Raw genomic sequence first — 20,893 nt, 5'->3', positions numbered from 1 at the left:
GAGGGGTGCTAATGCAGTCTGCCAAGGCCCTACTTTCTTACCCTGCGTTTTGGTGCATCATTATGTCACCTGACTGGTTTCCTTCGGGCCCAGTCAGTTGCCACAATGCAGAGGAAGGACTGAGGCTCTCAGCCAAGTCCCCTTAGAACTTTGGCGCTTGTGTTCCAATCCCTGGATTTTTAGGCCAAGTGCAATTCAGCAGTTCTCCCTGAATGCAGTTGCTTGTACCTCGATTTCAGATGTTTATGGCCAAACTCAACTCAGCTTTCCGAAGATCAGCAATTTCAGTGACAGACAAGCGGGTTCAGACAATGAATGAGTTTCTGACCTGCATCAAGCTGATTAAAATGTACGCCTGGGAGAAATCTTTTATAAACACCATTCACGGTAAGATGAGCAGCTGCTTTGCAAAGCACTTACATGGGCGGAGTGTACTCCTTTAAGAGGTTCTTGAAGTTCTGCGGGGGCCAGGCAATGCAGCGGGGGCGGGGTGTTGAGGGGCCTCCTAAGGCGCTCTGTAGGTCAAAGAATTTTCTCCAAGGATTGTAGCGGTATTGTAATAGACCCAGGCATCTGTTGTAATGAACCCAAGGGTGAGTGGCATATGTTTTCACCTTTTCTGGGGCACAGGGAGCCTGGTGTTGGCTACTTACCCTGACAAAAATAATCCACAAACATATTGGAACACTAAAGGAGCTGTGTCAGGCTGTTTCCTTGACTTAGAAGATGTTTACAGGCATATACACACTCACACATGCACACTCACTCACATATACATACTCACACATACACACACTCACATACACTCACACATACACACACTCACATACACACTCACATATACACACATATTCACACGCACACTCACTCACATATACACGCTCACACATGCACACACACTCACACATACACACACTCACATACACACTCATACACATACACACTCATACACATACACACATACACACACATACACACACACACACTCACACACTCACACATACATACATAGACATGTACAAATTCACATTCACATACACACCCACATATACAAACACAGCCACGCCCACACATACATACACACTCACATGTATACACACATGCACACACACATCACAGATCTCTCTCCTCCTTGCTCCCACTGGCTTTATTGGACTTATATGGCCCACAGACCCAATGTTTCTTGAGCTGACATGAGAATGCATTTGTAGTTGATTTTTGGTTTTTGGTTTTTTTTTTTTTGAGGTGATATTAAAAGCCTGTTTCAATCAACTCTAGATGTAAATCCTAATTGCAGAGACATTTACAGAATTGCTGATGTAGCCTCAGGGGTGGTGGTCACTCAAGGACCAGAGTCACACCCTCATACTTATGCATCGGCACAAATTTGGGGTGAAGCTGTGTTTGTGTCTCAGACTGGCTCTAGAGAACCTGCCTCAGCCCATGTGCTGTCTGTACTTCCAGTGGTCAGGATCTGAGGCAGGAGGATTTCAAGGTTTGTAGCAGCTTGGGCTGTATAGTGAGACATTATTCCTCAACTCCAAAAAACAAAAACAAAAACCCTAAAAACAAAACACAAAACAAAACAAAATCTTCCAAAACAAAGCTAATGCCAGACAACCAAACCTTGTCCCTAAAACAGGAGAAAACCTGTGTCCTCCTTCACCCCTATCTGGGACATCAACAATCCAATGGGACTTCTTTAAGAATATAGAAATATTTCCTTCATACTCTGAACTTAACTCAATACAATTTAATTTCATTCAATTCTGATTCCACTGGGCTTAGTTCAGCTTGAACCAGCTCAGTGTAGTTGAGGTCAGTTTTGGTCTAGTGACTACAGATCAATTTTCTACTATTTGCAGACCTCGGGAGCTACACAAATGGCTAGGAAAGGGTTTGCCCTAAAGGCTAGGGTAGTGTGGCAGGGCTAAGCTTGGAAACAGCCCTACGTTTGCTGGCTCCAGACTTTGCCAGAACCCATACGCTTCTCTCCATTCCACTGCCACTCTGGTCCAAGCCAGTTTCCTCGCAGAGACTATGCAGAAGCAGAAGCAGAAGCAGAAGCAGAAGCAGAAGCAGAAGCAGAAGCAGAAGCAGAAGCAGAAGAAGCAGAAGCAGAAGCAGAAGCAGAAGCAGAAGCAGAAGCAGAAGCAGAAGCAGAAGCAGAAGCAGCAGCAGCAGCAGCAGCAGCAGCAGCAGCAGCAGAAGCAGAAGCAGAAGCAGAAGCAGAAGCAGAAGCAGAAGCAGAAGCAGAAGCAGAAGCAGAAGCAGAAGCAGAAGAAGCAGAAGAAGCAGAAGAAGCAGAAGAAGCAGAAGCAGCTGATGCCCCTCCCCTGCTAGAAACCCCTCAGTGGTCTCTTATCTCGCTTGGATCACTCAAATTTAGATCTTTCTAGTGAGGTCCACATTCTTTCATTTGGCTCAGTAGCTCTGACCTCTGGTGACTTCGTTTTCCAATAACCTCTGCTCACTCACTTTACTCCAGTCATCAGGACCTGCGTTTGTGTCCAGAGCAACATCCTGTGCTCCTTCATGCTTCAGAATCCTCATACTGACTGGCCCTCTGTGAGACATTCACTTTGACTTTGTGTTGATCTTGGGTCCCCTTCCCACTCCTGACTTCAGGAGGCTACCTGGACCAGTGTTCCATACCCAGTCACACCAGTGTTCTCCTATTCCTTAGCTCTGGTTATTTCTTTCTGATCACCAGACACAATTTGAAATCATCTTACTCAGTTTTTATTATCATTGTTACTGTTTTTCTTTGGCAACTGTATTTCGGGCTAGCCTGGAGCCAGCTGTGAAGCCCATGCTGGCCTCCAAGCCAAGATTCTTTTGCCTCCACTACCTCCCAAGTTGGTGATATTGCAGGCATTTATTTCTGTTTTTCCTTATTGCCTATTTTCCTCACTGGGAGAGGGATGGGACCCTGCTTGCTGGTACAGCACCTGTTATTTAGTAGACACCAAACTAAAAACCCAAATGACTGGACATATGATTGACCATTCTGCTAGGCAAATTGGGAGAGTACCATAGAGGACCTGAGGGAAGCTTGGGAGTGAAGGCTTAAGGGGAAATCCTCCCAGTAGGCGCAAAAGTGTGGATTCTTTAGAAGAAAGGCACCTGGAGAGCAGAGCCCTGGATCCAACACTTAAAAGGAAAACAGTGCCCCCACTGAGCAGGTTCTGTTCTGTTGAGAGGACACGGTACTGTCTTCTCCTTGTCACAGTAGTTAGAATGTGAAATCTTCTAAGAGCTCTGTGCTGCCATAGTGCCCATGTGAAAGTGCTTTTTCACAAGAGGCCGGAACTAAGCTGGTCACTACAAACATCAGGGAGCAGACTTGTGAAGAGGAGGCGTTCTCTTCAAGTTTTGTGTCTGTTCCTGGACACCTGGCAGGGGCCAGGTTTGAATGTCCCCATGCTTCCATATATACCTGAGGCTCCAAGTTGCTTATAAACGTTCTTTTCAATGTAGGGAGCTAGCACGTAACAGTTCAATCAGAGTCTGGGCAGTTGAGGTCCAGTCACAGGAGGCTCCCTGGGCACACATGGGCCTTTCCATTCTGTTATGCTCTGCAGTCTTGTTCTGGTCTCACTGTGCTCATTTGTGTCATGTTGAAAGAATCCTTGTCTAATTCCTGTAGCATCTGATGTGAGACTCAATCTATAGAATATCAGGGCTGGGAGGGACCTTGGAAACCATCAGCTAGGAGCTAGCTAAGTTCATGCCCTGGGGTACCAATATGTTTCATTTCACCCTCATTTGGAGAAGAATCAGGCAGAAACAATTCATATATTTTCTTTTGTATTATCAACTATTCTATTGCTATGAACACACATTATGACCAAGGAAACTCTTGGGAGAAATATTTAATTGGGAACTTGCTTTTTACAGTTTCAAAGGGTTTTTCCATGATCGGCATGGCAGGGAGTATGGTGGTAGGCAGGCAGGTATGGTGCTGGATCAGTAGCTGAGAGTTTACATCCTTATCTGTAGACAGCAGGGAGGGGATGGGCTAGACTGGGAGTGGCATTGGAAACCTCAAAGCCAACTCCAGTGACACATTCTCTCCAGTAAGGCCACATCCACTCCAACAAGGCCACACCTCCTAATCCTTCTCAAACAGTTCCACTAACTAAGGACAAAGCATTCAAACATATGAGCCGATGGAGGCCATTCACATTCAAACCAGAACATTTTTCTTTCTCTTTGAGTAAGTATGCATGTGTGATATGCAGGATGTATACATGCTTGTATATGAATGAGTGCTAGCATGTGGAGGCCTGCAGGTGACATTTGGTGGCACCTTCATTGATCACTCTTCACCAAGTCCATTGAGGCAGGGTCTTTCACTGAACCTGGGACTCGCTGATTCTGGCTAGTCCAGCTAACCAGCTTGCCCCAGAATGTCCTGCTCTGCCTTCTGCGTGCCAGAATTATAGTCAATGGCCCCTTCTGCCCAGCTTTTATGTGGGTTCTGGGGGCCCAAATTCTAGTCCTTGCAATTGTGTAGCAAACATTTTAACTACTGAGCCTTTTCCCCAGCCCGGGAGCATTTCTTAAGGCTCAGGTTTGGCCTGCAAAATAAGATCACTCCCCGATTGTCTTCTCTTTTGCAGACATAAGAAAGAGAGAAAAAAAATTACTGGAAAAGGCTGGATATGTCCAGAGTGGGAACTCAGCCCTGGCTCCCATTGTGTCTACCATAGCCATTGTGTCTACTTTCACCTGCCACATTTTCCTGAAACGCAAGCTCACTGCCCCTGTGGTAAGAGTTGCCTCTAACCAGGCCACGTTTGCACCCTATCCTCGGTGAGCCCCTGGTGAGAAGCCCCTTTCCATCTCTCTTGTGCCTGGCATTAGAAACCCCCAGTTGCAGAATACTAAATGATGCCAGGACGTTTCATTGGATTAATTAATTAGATTTAAATTTAGCTGTTCAGTGCTAGAGGTTGAGCCCTGGGCCTTGTCCATTCTGGGTAAGCATTGTACCACTGAGTCATAACCCAGACTCTGATCCAGTTTGCATATGAGTGTTTGGGCCAAGCTCAGGAGAATCCACCCACTGTTCTTACTCTGTCCATGCAAGGCAGAGATGGCTGTTAAGAGTGGTGAATGGGTGGTGGGAGGGGCCACAGGTTTGCGGGCAAGGTGTACAGGAGAGAGCAGTGTCTGCTTGGCTGTTTTTCCTCTTGTGATGTGTGCTACAAACAGGGGAGCTCTAGATTGTTCTCTGGTAGGGAGAAATCAAAGGGATCAGAGTCAGGGTTCTTCCAAGCTTGAGAGCTGGGCTTATTATGTTTAATTCTTGACCCTCCTATTTCCCAGCTATGACCTGTCACCAGCCTTTGGCCATTCCTGGCTTTTGCTTTCATTGTCAATCAGCAGCCTGGTAGTAGTTCCTGTCAGTGTAGCTGGGAAGAGGGCATGAGTGAGTAGTTTTGCATAAAGCCCTAGGAATTGTGTGTTGGGGTGAAGGTGGGGATCTGGGAAGCCCTTACATGCTCTACGTTACCTGCTTTCAGCCAGGTCACATGGGTGTGGGCTGAAGCCTCTGAGGGGGGTGGGTGGGTGGGATGAATGTAAAGCATGATGGCTTTTGACAAGGGAACAGAACATTCAAAGATAAAAGGACGCTGAGCTAGAGGGGAAACGGCTCTTGGGTTTAACTGAGGAAAGCACAGCTAAGATAGTAAACCAAGCATCTGCAGGACAAGTAGCTGGAGGAGAGTCAGCAGAAGCAAGGGAGGACTGTGTGTGGGGCAGGTGGGGTAGGACAAAGGATCAAGTATAGCTAAGTTCTTAGAGGAAACAGAGCACCCCCCAAGCAAGGATGTCAGGGTTGGGTGGGGAGTCATGAGGAGAAGCAGGAGCTTCTGCTTAGCCATCCTCTCCTAATCCCATCAATACCCACGTTATTTTTGTGTGTGTGTCATTTCAGGCTCTTCGGGCCCGTTTTACTCTCACTGTAAGGCTTTGGACTTGGTCACGAGCCCAAAGCCAGAATGAGTGGCAATGGTGTCCTGCCTGAGCAGAACTCTGCTCTGTTATTGTGACTGCTTTTGATGGTCCCCCTACACACACACACACACACACACACACACACACACACACACGCACGTGCAGGGAACCAAGACTTTGTTGCCCTCCTGCCAGTGAGAGAATATTAGCTAGATAAACACACACGCACCTACCCTCTAGTTCTCTTACATCAAAGAAAGGAAAAACCAAATGACGTTAATTTTTCTGACATGATAGTTTAGGAGAAAGCAAGATCCAAAACAAATCTCCCGGTTCAGAATCCTTTTGGTTTCCTTTCTCTGCTAGGGTCATAGCATCCTGAGATTGGCTTCCAGGTCCACCGGAAGATCCAGTTTGTCTTGTTTTTGTTGTTTGCGCCAAGGTGGTACTTTTGGATTTAGAGATGAGACGGAAGCATTCGTTGCTATCCTCTTAGCAATGTAGAATCAGCTCAAACCTGGAATGTGTCCACAGGGCCTGCTCAGCAGCAGACAAAATCACCTGGGATTTCCTGGAGGAAGCTGTGTTATGAATTTCTTAAGTGGGGTAGAAAGAGGCTGCTAGATGAAGTCAGATGTGGGAGAAGATGGTGCTTGAGAGATGAAGTCATGCCCCCAGGGCACTAGCCGAAAGAAGAAAGTTTGTCTTCACTGAGGTGCTCCAATATCCAAGGATACTGGTTAAAGCTCAGTGGGGAAGCCCCTACAGTCAGCCGACTCTGGAGAAAGATGCTGTGGTCCCAGAGGATCAGATGCCTCTGACTGGCCTGGATGAAAGTGGGTTAGTCAGATCTGGACAGGGCTTTGTATGAGCAGTCTTGGTTTGAGTAAGGACACAGTATGGATAGATATGTATGAAGCTGTCCACTTGGGAGATAGTCTCAGGTGGATGTTTCCCAACGTTTTTGTGAAGATTCCCAAAACAAAATAGATTAAAAAGCCACTGCTCCCAGTTTGCCGACCCATGGTTTCTGAGCCATGAAATGACAAAGCATTCCTCTGGGAAACCCAACTGTTCTACTGTTTCTTATGTTACTCCCCCCCTCCCCCGTGACGTCCCCTCCCCCCTTGGATAGAGCAGCTTGGAGCTAAAGCAACTTGCAGTCCTAAACTCTCCATCCTCTGTTTCCTCCTCCAGGCATTTAGTGTGATTGCCATGTTTAATGTAATGAAGTTTTCAATTGCAATCTTGCCTTTCTCGGTCAAAGCAGTGGCCGAAGCCAGTGTCTCTCTAAGGAGAATGAAGGTATAAGTAGTGCTGGGTGAGTAGGGAAGAGACCTCGCTTTCGGGGTGGGCGGGTGATGCTTGGAAAGGGGGATGGTGCTCAGATCTTCTGGGGGTGGGGTCCCGCCTGCGGCCTCGACATGACGATGGGTGGAAGAGTTAGTGTGCAGAGGAGAGAATGAACGGTCAAGGTTTTGCAGGAGATGCTCTGGAGGGGAAACGTGGCAGAGTCTTTATTGATAGAGGGCGTGATCCTAACCCCCACAACCCATCCAAGGTGTGATTCACATTTTCTTCAGCAGTGCAACTGGCTCTGCACTGACTCAGCCCCTGGTGGTGTGCCCTGTGGTGAGTGCAGGGCCATGCGCCGCCTCAGGGTTGTCATCTAGCCATGCTGCCCACCAAAGACAATTGGAGGCATGTTAGAAATGAAAAGAGGAGAGGAAAGGAGAGGGGAGGAGAGGAGAGGGGAGGGGAGGGGAGAGGAGAGGAGAGGAGAGGAGAGGAGAGGAGAGGAGAGGAGAGGAGAGGAGAGGAGAGGAGAGTTCATCCTTAGGAGCTCTTGTTCTGGCACAGAACCAGATGCCCTAGTAAGCTATATACACATAAGTGAGTTGCAAGCATGGCATTTGATGGGTTTGAGGTCCAGGGAGGAAAAGGGGTAGGGCGTTCTTGACCACAGAATGGCAGCTTGGTTATCTGTGAAATCTGGAGTCATCTCAAGCACCCTGGGTTCCTGCCCCTGTTTTCTTGTTTCTAAGCCTTGTGAAGACTCCAGTCACTGTCCTCTCAATAGGGAGAGGCACTCCTGTAAGCCAGGACTGGAAGGTACACTGTTGCCTCTTAGAGGCACACAGATCAACAGTCCCTCATTTACTCTGTATATTCCTGTACTAGAAAACAAATACAGGTCCTTTGGATTCAGAGAAGGGTACTATGTCTTGAATCCCCAACCTCCACACGGTGCCATCATCTTCACTGAAGTCTCCATCTCATGTCTGCTGAACTCAGCATGATTTATAGACCAGTCCTTCTTTTCCAAAACTGTCCTCCAATCATTACTACATTCAGTTCCCAAAGAGCTGTTAAAGTATTGGCCTGCCTGCCAACACACACCCGACCAGCACCTATAAACCCCTGTCTCCCCCAGGACTGCATCTGAGCCCCTGTCACTGGCCCGTCGGTTTCTCCACTCTGGTTTCCCATCCCATTTCTACCTTGAGCTCTATGGTTCAGCAATCCCAGATGGCTTACTTCATACTGTGCCAACCGACTAGACCATGCTTTGTGTGCTTCCCTGTCTGCCACGATGAGGTCTCGACTCTCATTCTCCTGCTCTCTCCTCTCCCTCTTCTTTGCCTGTACAGACTCAGCTCAGGTACCACACACATAGACTTCAAGGAAGTGGAATCATATTTTCTCTGACCACTACAATGTCGTGTCCTTGTCATACTACACTGCACCGATCTGTGCATGGCCTCTCCTCACAGACAGTCTTTTCAAGCTCAGGAGCTATGCTTGTTTATGTGTGCATTTTTTACTATGTACCCCGATGGTCTGACAGGTACCATTTAGTAACTTGCAAGTGTTTTCTTGAACTGAATGGGGAAGAGGACAAAGAGACTGAACAAATGGACCTTGTTTTCATATGTGTCTGTCATGTAGTGAAGGCCATCCCCCATGGGCAGAGGCTTGAGGATGAACCCATAGCAGGATCAGCATTCTCCAGTGTGGGCAACACACATAGGCCTCAGGGTTAAAAGATGCCTGTCCTGGATAGTTTGAATCCATGGACTATTTCTGTTGCAGCGCTCCTGGGGGAATAACTTCTGGTCAGTCCTGGTTGTCTTAGGTAGAAATACCAAGATTCTAATTTGGGGGTCATTAGATATTTTGGGAGGATTTTTGCAAATGGATGACACCTGCCCATTTACTGTTGTCTCTTTAATCTTAGAAAATTCTCATAGCTAAAAGTCCCCCATCCTACATCACCCAACCAGAAGACCCAGATACTATCTTGCTTTTAGCAAATGCCACCCTGACATGGGAACAAGAAATCAACAGGAAAAGTGACCGACCGAAGGCACAAGGTCAGAAAAGGCACATTTTCAAGAAACAGAGGCCAGAGCTATACAGTGAGCAAAGTCCATCAGATCAGGGAGTTGCTAGCCCGGAGAGGCAAAGTGGCAGCCCCAAGTCAGTGCTACACAACATCAGCTTTGTGGTGAGAAAGGTGAGTGTATCAGTCAGCTTTGGATTTCGATAGTGAAATATCTGAGTCAATTAATCTATGAAGAGCCAAGGTCTGGGAATCCGGGGAGATGGCTCCTTGATGAAGTACTTGCCATACAAACCTGAGGACTTGAGTTTAGAGCTCCAGCACCTACATAAAAAACCAGGTACAGCCATGCATACCCATATTCCTAGCACCGGGTAGACAGAGACATGGGGATCCTTGGGACTTGCTGGTCAGTATAGCCAGGCCAGGTTCAATGTGAGACTTCATATTAAAAAAAAATGAGATGAGGAGTGATTGAGGGGAAACACTCTACTCTGGCTTACACAAGGGGGACTGTGTAACGGGGAGAGAGAGGAAAGAGGGAGGGAGAGGGGTAAGAGGAAAGAGAGAAGGAGAGGAGAGGGAGAAGGAGAAGGAGAAGGAGAAGAGAGGAAGTGGGAAAGGGAGAGAGCAGGAGAGGGAAAGGGAAGGGGAGAGGGAGAGGGAGAGGGAGAGGGGGAGGGGGAGGGGGAGGGGGAGGGGAGAGGGAGAGGAGGGAAAGGGAGAGGGAAAGGGAGAGGGAGGAGAGGGAAGAGAGGGAGAGGGAGAGGGGGAGGGGAGAGGGACAGGGAGAGGGAGATGGAGAGGGAGGAGGGAGAGGGAGGAGGGAGAGGGAGGAGGAAGAGGGAGAAGGAAGAAGGAGAGAGGAGAGGGGAGAGGGGAGGGGGAGAGGGAGAGGGGAGAGAGGGGAGGGGAGATGGGAGAGGAGGGGAGATGGGAGAGGGGAGAGGGGAGAGGGGAGAGAAGGGGAGAGGAGAGAGGGGAGAGAGGGGAGAGGGGGCAGAGAGGGGAGAGAGGGGAGGATGGGAGGAGAGGGGAGGAGAGGGGAGAGGGGAGAGGGGAGAGAGGGGAGGATAGGGGAGAGGGGAGGATAGGGGAGAGAGGGGAGGATAGGGGAGAGGGAAGGATAGGGGAGAGGGGAAGAGAGGGGAGGATAGGGGAGAGGGGAGAATAGGGGAGAGGGGAAGAGAGGGGATGGGGAGAGGGGAAGAGAGGGGAGGAGGGGGAGGGGAGAGGGGAGGGGAGAGGGGAGGGGGGAGGAGGGGAAGAGGGGAGAGGGGGAGGAGGGGAGGAGGGAAGGAGAGGGGAGAGGGAAGAGGGGAGAGGGGAGAGGGGAGAGGGGAAAGGGGAGAGAGGGGAGGAAGGGAGGAGAGGAGGGAGGGAGGAGAGGGGAGAGGGAAGAGGGGGAGAGGGGAGAGGGGAGAGAGGGGGAAGAGGGGAGGAGAGGGGAGAGAGGGGAGGAGGGGAGGGAGGGGAGGAGGGGAGGAAGGGAGGAGAGGGGAGAGGGGAGGAGGGGAGGAGGGGAGGAAGGGAGGAGAGGGGAGAGGGAAGAGGGAAGAGGGGAGAGATGGGAGAGGGGAGGAGAGGGGAGAGGGGAGGAGAGGGGAGAGAGGGGAGAGGGGAGGAGAGGGGAGAGGGGAGGAGAGGGGAGAGGGGAGAGGGGAGAGGGGAGAGGGGAGGAGAGGGGAGAGGGGAGAGGGGAGAGGGGGGGAGAGGGGGGAGAGGAGGGGAGAGGGGGGGAGAGGGGGGGAGGGGGGGGAGAGGGGAGGAGGAGAGGGGAGGAGAGGGGAGGAGAGGGGAGGAGAGGGGAGGAGAGGGGAGGAGAGGGGAGGAGAGGGGAGGAGAGGGGAGAGGGGAGGGAGGAGAGGGGAGGAGAGGGGAGGAGAGGGGGGAGAGAGGGGAGAGAGGGGAGAGAGGGGAGAGAGGGGAGAGAGAGGGGAGGAGAGAGGGGAGAGGGGAGGAGAGGGGAGAGGGCAGGAGAGGAGAGAGGGGAGGGGAGAGGGAGGAGAGAAAGAGAGGGAGGGAAGGAAGGGAGGGAGGGAGGGAGAGGAGGGAGAAGGAGACAGAGGGAGGGAGGGAGGAAGAGGGAGAGAGATGGAGGGAGGGAGGGAGATGAAAGAGGGAGAGAGGGAGAAGGAGAGAAAAGATGATTTTGACTGAGTTTTGGATACAGGTAAAGATGAGGCTGTGGGCTTCTAGTGAAGGGGGTCAGTCATGGTTTGGGATGGGTAGTGAAACAAATCACTTACATCATGTGCCAGGAAACAGAATAAAAAGATGGAGGCTCCATAGTCCCTTTGAAGGCATGGCTGCAACGACCTAAACACCCCTATAGAGTGTCTTCTCCTAAAAGTCAACCCTGCTTGCTAACAGTGCTATCATAGGAACTAATGACCCTTTAGAGGGAATTCAGCACCCAAATTGCAGCAGGGGTGTGCTTTTTGAAGGCCTCCACCCTGCCTCCTTGTTCTCTGTAGCTGTGGGCTTTCTCCAGCCCCATAAAATGCAGTTTGAGCTGGAGGTGATGCTGGGATGTCTCCAATCAGCTCTTCTGTCTTCCCTGTCCAGCTTTATAATAATGGCACGAGCGTGTCAGCATCCTCCTCAAGCTTAAAGAAGACGGCTTCCATTGGGATTGATTTTCCATGCCTCTAGAACCACTGTAGTTTTGTTTCATTTTGCTGTTGAAAAGTAGCGTTACTGTGTAACTTAAGGCTGGTCTTGAACTAGTCATCCTCCTGCCTCAGCCTGCCTGTGCTGGATTATAGATGTGGGTCACTACACCTACTGCTCTAGTTAGAATTTTGTTTTCCAAAGATGCTGGAGGTAGAATCCAAAGTATTTTGAGCATTATGTGAGTCCCTACCCCCGAGCCCTTACCAGTTACAGTCGTAGCCTTAAATGGGTGGTCCAATTCATGTGACTCAAACTGATTAGATTTAATGGTGTTTTTTGAGACTTTTTTTTTCCTAATTTCACAACAGAATGTTAAACAAGACAGTAATTTACCCATCACACACTTTTTTTTTAAGTTACCCCATTTTATGACTGAGGGAACTGAGGCACAGGGTAGCTAAATAACAAGGGCTGGGTCACATAGCCAGCAAGTGGAGAAAGACCGCAGGCATATGGCATCCAACTCTGTATGTTGTTTGAAGACAGCGTCTCACCATGAAGTCCAGGCTATTCAGGAGCTTATCATCTTCACGCCTCCGCCTCCAGTCTGTGCTCTGCTCCCTCCCCTCTACGTCTATGCCTCCGTCTCGTGTCTAAGCAGCACGAAATACTGCTTTTGCACAACACAATGCAATTTTAAAAACCAGTCTAGCAAAGTGAATGTGTATGTGGGGGTGGGTGGGCGCTCACCAGCCAGCCAGGCGCCATGGTCCTTCCTTCCCTCAAGAGGGAGGGCTGCAGAACCATTGGATAAAGCTGTGACTTTAGCCCTTGGCTTCTTCTTGCTCCTTCTGTCTACATCTTGTTGCACTGGGAATGTGGTGAGCATACCTAAGATACTGTTGATATAGCTGCAGCAGGCTCAGCATTAATCTCTGCCTTGTAATGTAATCTCCCTTCTTGTTGCTCGCTTTCCCCCATGCTAACACTGCAGAAGGAGAGGCTTGATAGCCGAAGTGGTCAATGCTCCATAGGCAAACACTGGCCCTGCGGCAGCTAATGAAACCATCTGCCTCATAGTCCCTGAAGACGGCACCTAGGCATCTAATGTTTGGTGAGCCGAGTGCAGCTGACCTCAGGCCTCAGTTGTACCCTGCTCTGTAAAATCACTGCTTACCTGTTAGTCTCTCCTACCTCTGGGCCTGCACCCTAATTTCTTCAGACAAGCTCAGGAAACTGTTATGTAAGGAAACTACACTTTAGCCATCTGCTTGCTTTGCTCTATCCTATCTTCAGTGAGTGGTAATGCCTGGATTTGTGCGTCAAAGGCACAGTAAGCATTTTGTGAAATAGTTCCGTTCCAGGTCCAAGCCACTTAGCAGCTACTTTACTTCAGGCACACTGCCTTAGCTCCTGAAGAGTCTCTTTGCCTGCTGCATGGATTTTTTATAATAGTGTCCACTTCACAAGGCGTTTGTGAGAATAGAGAAACCGCATACAAAACACTCAGCTCATGGTAAGCTTCAACTGCCATTAGCAACCATTGCCCTCTTTTCCCTTGAAAAAATCATGGCTGGCTTACGTGTCACCCTTAAAAGTTCTAAATTCAGGCCATCCAAATTTCTCCAAATTTAGCTCCACGATTCCATTAAATGCTGTCCTCCAGGATGAGATGGGGGGAGGGGGAAGGCAGGAATGTTACTCAGAGTTATGCCCTTAGCCCAGAGCCTATGCCCGGTGCTAGGTTCTTAATAATGTTTGGTGAATGAGCAAATAAATAATGAGCTGCCCAGAAGATGAAGGCCTCCTGGGATTTATTCTGAAAAGAACGGGCCTAGGAGGCTCTTGCTTGGCCCAAAGGAATAGCCACGACTCAAGGGAGGCGTACAGGGAGCCTCTATGAAGCTGGCCCACACTGAGGATCCATAGCTGGGCCTGTCATTTTGAAGTGTGATTGTGCTTCAAAAAATCAGCTCCACACACTGGCAGCATCGACACTGTGGGTTCCATAGGGCAGTGACTCCATCAGTCCTGACCGTGGTTTGTTTCCAGTGCCTAGCATGATGTGTGGCATTCCATAAAGATGGGCCAAAGAAGTTACTGCTGACAGACAGCAACCCTTGTGCTAGGTATGGCAGGAGGTAATGAGCAGATTTATTTAATCTAGCTTTGGCTAGCTTTGGGTTGGAAAGGAGCTGTAGTTGACCCCATAACAAATGCATCTTTTTCTACAGGGTTGAATCAGGGCCACTTGCAAATGTTCTAGAATGCTCCATATGCAGCCTCTGCTTAAACACAGAAGCAGACAAACTTATCAGTTACCCCAGAGGCTTGTGTGACCCTGCCTTACCTCTTTCAGCTCTTTTTTCTTTTCTTTTCTTTTCTTTTTTTTTTTAAGAATTATTTTATGTATGTGAGCACATTGTTTCTCTCTTCAGACATGTTAGAAGAAGGCATCTGATCCCATTACAGGTAGTTGAGAGCTGCCATGTGGTTGCTGGGAATTGAACTCAGGACTTCTGGAAGAACAGTCAGTGCTCTTAACCACTGAGCCATCTCTCCAGCCCCTCTTTCAGCTCTTATTCAATACCACTTGTGATGAGTGCTGTTCATGGGTCCATGGGCCTGGGACCTTTTAATGTGGTCATCTGAAAGACTCTGATGAGACTTAGCTACTGGGGACCACCTGAGTGAACCACGCAAAGCAGGACATCGATGCAAAAGCAAGAGGAGTTTATTGTTTCAGCGCGCTGGGGTCGTTCTGCATCCAAAGGAGTGGTGACGACCCTGGGGTGGTCCGTTCAGCCAGTTTTTACACAGTTTTCATGGGTAGAGTAGAGCAACAGCCACTAGGCACAACGTGATTAGCAGAACAGTGTGACTTTTAAACTGATTGGTTCTTAGGGAATGAGGTAGCAAGGGTTCTCTTATCTGCGGGGGGGGGGGGGGGCAATGGTCGGTCTGCCCTGAGGAATGTGTCTCTGTGCTCTGAGCTTCCCTTATCTGCAGGTCCCCCCTGTGGTCTTCCTGAGGAATGTGATCAGCCTCTCCCTTCTGGAGGGGAGGGGTGCCTGTGAGCTCTGAGGACTTCTCCCTTCTGGAAAGAGAGGGTCCTGGTGGAATTTTCCAAAGGCTCTGAGTTGACCTCTTTACAGCCATCTTCCACTCTAGAGTACTAGCACTTTGTCAGTAGCCCACAGGTAGTAAAGGGATGTCGGGGTAGTATACGCATCTGAGCTCACTTTTTCAGAAGTTGCTTGAGCTTCTCAGAAGCCTGGTGCTTCATTTGCCTTCTGCGTGGGCTGACTTAACAGGAGGTGCTTGATCTTTACGGTGTCATTCTTTACCTGGATCATCCTCTTTGCTCCTGGTACCACCTGCACCTCCCAAATTCTCCCAAATTCTCACTCAGCACGTGTTTCCAGGCCAGCACAAGCAGATGCACCCACCTTCGGAGTACATTTTCCCCGCGCCTCCATTTATGCCCACTCACCTCCCCCCTTCCACAACACACATTGGACAAGTTGCGTATTTCAGTTGCTTCCCTTTCTGTCTATCTCCAGCTAAAACACGAACTCTGTGGAGGACCAGCTCTGGGTCCACCTGTTGGGTCCATCCTCTGAGTGGCTAGGATTGCACTGGGATTCACTGTGCCTCCTCCACGACCCTGGAGTCAGGGTGAGGTGGCTGGCAGCGCTCAGAACAATGCCTGGCGCATCACAAGTGCTCAATGACAACTTGATGGCTGAGTTGACACAAGTTCAGCTATAAAGTCATCCCATGGAGATAACAAAATGATTTGGTGTTCTAATTTGAGTTGTTATGATGAAAGAGTTCATGAAAAAATAGACTTCTGAAATCACCCAGCTCTCTATATTTGAAGGATGTCCCACGCCGGCCCCCACCGGGTCATATCTTCCTTTACCTGCCATTAGAGTCACTTCCTGGTCTCTAGGCACAGGACAACCCTCCTGCCCAGGGCCTTTGTCTCTTAAACTGGCACAAGGCTGATTTGCATCGATGTGTGAGCAGGATTTCCAGGTTTCCACAAGCCCTCTGGGTAGTCTGCTCGCTTCAGGAGGCAGGGCGCTTAATTAAGACATGCATCTCCGCATCCTTCCAAGCTGTGCACACTAGGCTTGGGGCCTGAGGCTGCAGCTGCCACCTTGTAGAGGTGAAAGTAGTAGCCTTTTGTCCTGCCTGGACTGGTCACCATAGAGCCCAAGCTCCAAGCCCCCTACCCCACCCCTAAGATTATGGGGGAGTGACTGATTGGTCTCTACTTCTCTGACAGGGGAAGGTCTTGGGAATATGCGGGAATGTTGGAAGTGGGAAGAGTTCCCTCATTTCAGCTCTCCTAGGACAGGTGAGTGTATGGTGAGAACTGGAGAGACCACATTGACAGGACTGTGGAACAGGTTCCTTGCTGTAGACTTTGTGGGGGCTGAGGCAGCCTGTAAAACAGTGGTCAGGTTTTGCTGCACAAGGTCAACGTCATGGTTGCCAATGAGTCCCTTGGGTTGATGCATTTGCCATCTCCACGTCTGGCTTGACACGGGCCAAGATTTTTCACACACTTTTGGGTTTACCTCCAGAAGACAGGTGTTAAACAGTGATTGCTTCCTTGCCTCCAGCTCCATGTTGGTCTAAATAAGTGATGGATCATTACGTCTGTGGCTTCTCCCATGGCTGTCCTGATTTATAAAATCCAGCAAAGCAGCTTGGTGGGGAATGAACTGGGACTCACGGTGACTTTTGATGAATTTTTTTATTGTTTGTTTCCAAAACCCCAAATACCTGCCAGAGCGCCTTATAAAAAGGGGGACTGAATGAATGCATGGGGGTAGTGTGACCTTAGCTGCTCTGACCACTTTGTATAGGAAGAGGGAGGTTCCTAAGTCCTCTTAGGACTGTCTCTGACACGTCTAGCTGTGAGACCCTATGTAGGTGGTAAGGCAATTTACTCTATTCACAGATGGCCTCCCCGTTACCGTGTTTTGCAAGCTTCACCCTAAATGAATAAGGCAGGTTTTAAGGAGATTGGGGAACCATCTCCTTTGGCCCACTGTTGTTTCTAAAGGGAAGATTGATTGAGTTGGGGGTTGAAAGAATTTGGGCAACCTCTGAAGGAATAGAGAAACGAAGCTCAGCAGGGCCCCACTAGAATGTGGGCGTGAGTCTTGTAAGGGTCAATGTGGTCAGCTTCCTTGGCATCCCTCAACTCTCTGCTGGGAGAGTGACTACTTCTCTCCTTCCTGGAGGTGAGGAAGAAGAACCTAGGGCCTGGGATGGGTAGGCTCTAGGACCTAAGTATGTGTGTCTCTGTGAGCACCCTAGAGTCAGTGGCACACTGCAAACCAGCCCCACTCTCCAACCATCAGCAAGGGTCTCTCAACAAAGTAGGAGATGCTCCAGGCCATGCTCAGACCTCCTGGTGTTGGGAAGCTCATTTGTTCCCAGCTAGTTCCTCTTCTCGGTGTGTTGATATGTAATGGAAGGAAACATGTCTCCCTTTAACCCCTACCCTCTGATTTATTCCTCGGGAGCATCTCAGAGAAAATAGAACCCATCTTCTATGAAGCAGTGAGGGGATCACTTTTCTATGACCTGGAGCGTGGCCTGGGAGCCAAGCCACCACGTTGTCTCGGTCACATGTTCACCATTTTCCTTTGGACAAAGAAACTGAGCCCCACTGGACCTTGCTTTATTCATCTACAAAATGGCCAAGGAAAGTTAAAAATGGGAGCATACACGCTAGTCAGAGCTGAGTCCTCAGGACCAACCACGGTGTCAAGCCGGCTCAGCACCGTCCTTGGAAGGCACCTGCCTAGAATTGCTCTTGCTAATGTCATCTCTTCTCCAAGTCTAACTCGAGGCCCCTTCAACCATTCCCATTGCCACATGGCACCATGTGACACTTTCCCTGCTGAGCCACACTGCCACCACTCCCATGGTCATCAGCCCTACAGACATCCTCTCCTGACAGCATTAGATCTTGGTGTCACAGATACTGTTTACCACTGTCTATCAGAAGTACACTTTTTTTGGGGGGGGGGGGTCAGCTGAAGTGCCTGAGGACCCTCAGTGTTACAAACTGGGCCTCACGTGTTTTCTAAATAGGTTGCTCAATGCTACCAAAGTCCCAAAGTGCCACATGGAAGTGGATTTCTCATTCTTTGTGAGGAAAAAATAAAAAGGACTTCTGTCCCCTTAAGGCCTGAATTCTTGCATGGTTACAACCCTGTGACTGAGTCAAGGCTACTTCTTTAAGTGGGGCATCCTGAGGTCTCCGCCCCAGGAGGATACACTGTGCTCTGCTCTCAGGAATCTGGCTAAGGAGAGAGACCCATTTGGCACACCTAGTGGAAGGGGGCCTCTTGTTCCTCATCCATTTTTAAGGCATCTTGCTGTAGTTGGCCCAGAGGTGAGCTAAGTATAGCCTGCACTCTCCAGCTGGCAGCAGGACTCATGACTACCTGCTCCCTAAACCTCCTGCCTAGCCCTTGCAAATGTCCCACCTAGAGACCCTCAACAGCACACTTGGGCTTTACAGGATGTGTATGAGACATCTGTCACCCCCTCCCTTGTATCCATGTGACTAATGCTCGTGCAGTAAGAGGGCATTTGGGAGCAACCCCAGAGCGTGTTTTCTAAGAGTTCTCTGGTTATCGTCCCTCTAGATGCAGTTACAGAAAGGGGTCGTGGCCGTCAATGGACCTTTGGCTTACGTTTCTCAGCAAGCATGGATCTTTCATGGAAATGTGAGAGAGAATATACTGTTTGGAGAGAAGTACAACCACCAAAGGTATCACTGACCCGGGATGTATCTGGCATTGTAGTACCTGAGCCACCTGCTTCAGACTCTCAGGCCACTGAGAAGGGTTACTAAGTAGAAAGGGTCCTTTAATGAGTTTTGATGAAACAACCGTGGGGTCTGCCCAGGAACTGGAATTTCTTTTTCTGACCCAGAACTTCAGGAGAGGCATGTTCTGCAGACCACATGGCCTGGTGAGAAGAGGGTGTGGTTGTCACTTCCTTCCCGGGGCAGAGTACCATATGCTCTGAGGTTCTCTGTAACAGGGCATATGTTGCCTCACTGGTGAAAAATGAGCCTTGCAATTTGGATTTAGGCTGAGTAACTAAAACTTTGCTTGAGATCACGAGCAGAAGGCATGCAATTAGTCAGTCCCGGCACAATTAATTCACACGGACACTATATGAGTATATTGTTGATAGTGTCCTCAAATTGTCTAATGAGATAAAATCAAATTTCCAGTTCATAAATCTTTGATATGGGTTGGGTCATTATCTTTAAGCTCTGGAAAACAGTGACTTCTTAGGCAGGCTTGACTGGGGTAAGTTCCATTACCATGCCTTTAGGGAGAACCAGGTGTTATATCTCATTTTACTGGTGGGAAAGCTGCAGCTCAAAGGGGTGAGCTGACTGTCCACAAGCCTCGAGTCTTGGACCTGTGCCCTGGGCTTCGGCAGCACATGCTAACATTGGGGCTACATGACAGCGGGGTTGCTCAAAAATTTCTCAGACACCACAGGACTGACATAAGGAGTCAGACTTAGGAATCTATCTGGTTACAGTTTGGACTTCTCTTATTTTCTGAGCCCATGGACTCTGAATCCTATGGGCTAGCATTGGTCAGCAAGTGTATTCCCAGCAAGAAGTCTGTGGCCTTTCCTCCTCTTTCCCTGGCTGTGATATCCTCAGCAGAAGGCTCACATGTGATTAGTGGTGGGAGTCCTTGGCATGAGCCAAACTGCTCAGCTCAGCATCTCATAGCCACAATCCCCTTTGCTACTTCTGCCCCATCCCTACCTGGAATGTCTTTTGTTCCCACAGAAGCAGGCTGTAAGGACAGGTACTTAATTTACTGACAAGGAGGTGGAAGATAGCAAATATTAACCAAGTGCTTGCCTTCTGCAGGGCACCATAAGGAACACCGATATTGCTCCCAATGGGCTTGTACAAGTTACTTTAGTGTCATCGTACGATGGATAACCTGACAGAAGCAACTTAGTGGAGGAAAAACTTATTAAGGCTCATGGTTCCAGAGAGTTTCAGTCCATCAGGGCAAGGAAGACATGGCGGAACAGTTTGTGGCTGTGAGAACATAAGGCAAAGGCTGTTATGGGAATATTGTAGTTACCAACCATCCTTAGTTGAGGCATGCAGCTTGTCAAGTGGGACAAAAGTCTCCCGCTCAGGCTCAGGACTTGTGGGGTACAGTAGCTGCTTGGACGGGGCTGAAATGAGAGTGCCACTAGGAAAACCAGCTATTCAGAGCAGTGACAAGATTCTGAGGCTATGGGCCACTGTGGTGCCTTGGGGACAGGTCTGCTCACTGTGGATGAGATACAGAGAAAGTGAAAGCAGCAGAGTGGCAGCTTCTCTCTTACCACGGGGCCTCACATTCCACTAGATTGTGTGGTGCCAGATGCTCCAAGAGGTGGGCTTGTACTAGTGGGCTGAGTGGAGCTGTGCCTGCTAACACAAGGAATTTGCTCTAGCAGTTTGGCTGGGCAGAGCTAGCTAAGTCCACACAAGTCTGAACTCCCAAGGCTTGAGAATGGTTGACATCGAGGGACAAAACATCCCTGGAAGCTCCAGAGCTAGGGTCCCTTTCCCACTTTTCCTCTTTCCCCAGAAGTGACGTCTTCTGTGACTATATCTTATTCTCTCCGATATGGTAGAGATGATGGGTGGGCATAGTGGCTTATGGAGCAGAAGAGGCTTAGATGCCAGGGCTGACATTTGTGATCATGTGACTCCATGCTGCTCCATCACATGCATCTTCTCTTCCACTCCTGGCCTTGATTCAGCCCTGTGTCTCCCTGGATGCCATCTTCAGCAACTTTAGCTCACATCTTGATTCCCTTCCCAGGATTTTGTAGTCACTGGTGTCATTTCCCCTGCTTGACATGAACACTGTAGGGGGAGAGACCAACTTTGCA

The 20,893-nt window shown here is 49.3% G+C and overlaps 1 protein-coding gene across 3 annotated transcripts in view; it reads left to right on the top strand.

Moving 5' to 3' along the window:
- Window positions 1-20,893, top strand: part of Abcc12 (ATP binding cassette subfamily C member 12) — a 76,485-nt gene that overhangs the window by 18,442 nt on the left and 37,150 nt on the right. For all 3 annotated transcript variants that reach the window (XR_013104805.1, XM_034522586.2, XM_076915556.1), the window contains exons 7-12: window positions 240-387; window positions 4,626-4,774; window positions 7,165-7,272; window positions 9,206-9,484; window positions 16,221-16,292; window positions 18,607-18,731. Coding sequence is in view for 2 of the 3 variants with exons in the window: in XM_034522586.2 (XP_034378477.1) it covers window positions 240-387; window positions 4,626-4,774; window positions 7,165-7,272; window positions 9,206-9,484; window positions 16,221-16,292; window positions 18,607-18,731 (881 nt within the window). In the remaining variant the exon portion in view is untranslated. The remainder of the gene's footprint in view (window positions 1-239; window positions 388-4,625; window positions 4,775-7,164; window positions 7,273-9,205; window positions 9,485-16,220; window positions 16,293-18,606; window positions 18,732-20,893) is intronic.

This window comes from Arvicanthis niloticus, chromosome 18, assembly GCF_011762505.2.
Source record: "Arvicanthis niloticus isolate mArvNil1 chromosome 18, mArvNil1.pat.X, whole genome shotgun sequence".
Classification (NCBI taxonomy): Eukaryota; Metazoa; Chordata; class Mammalia; order Rodentia; family Muridae; genus Arvicanthis; species Arvicanthis niloticus.
Note: the sequence above shows the minus strand (reverse complement) of the source record. Positions and strands in the feature narration are given on the sequence as shown.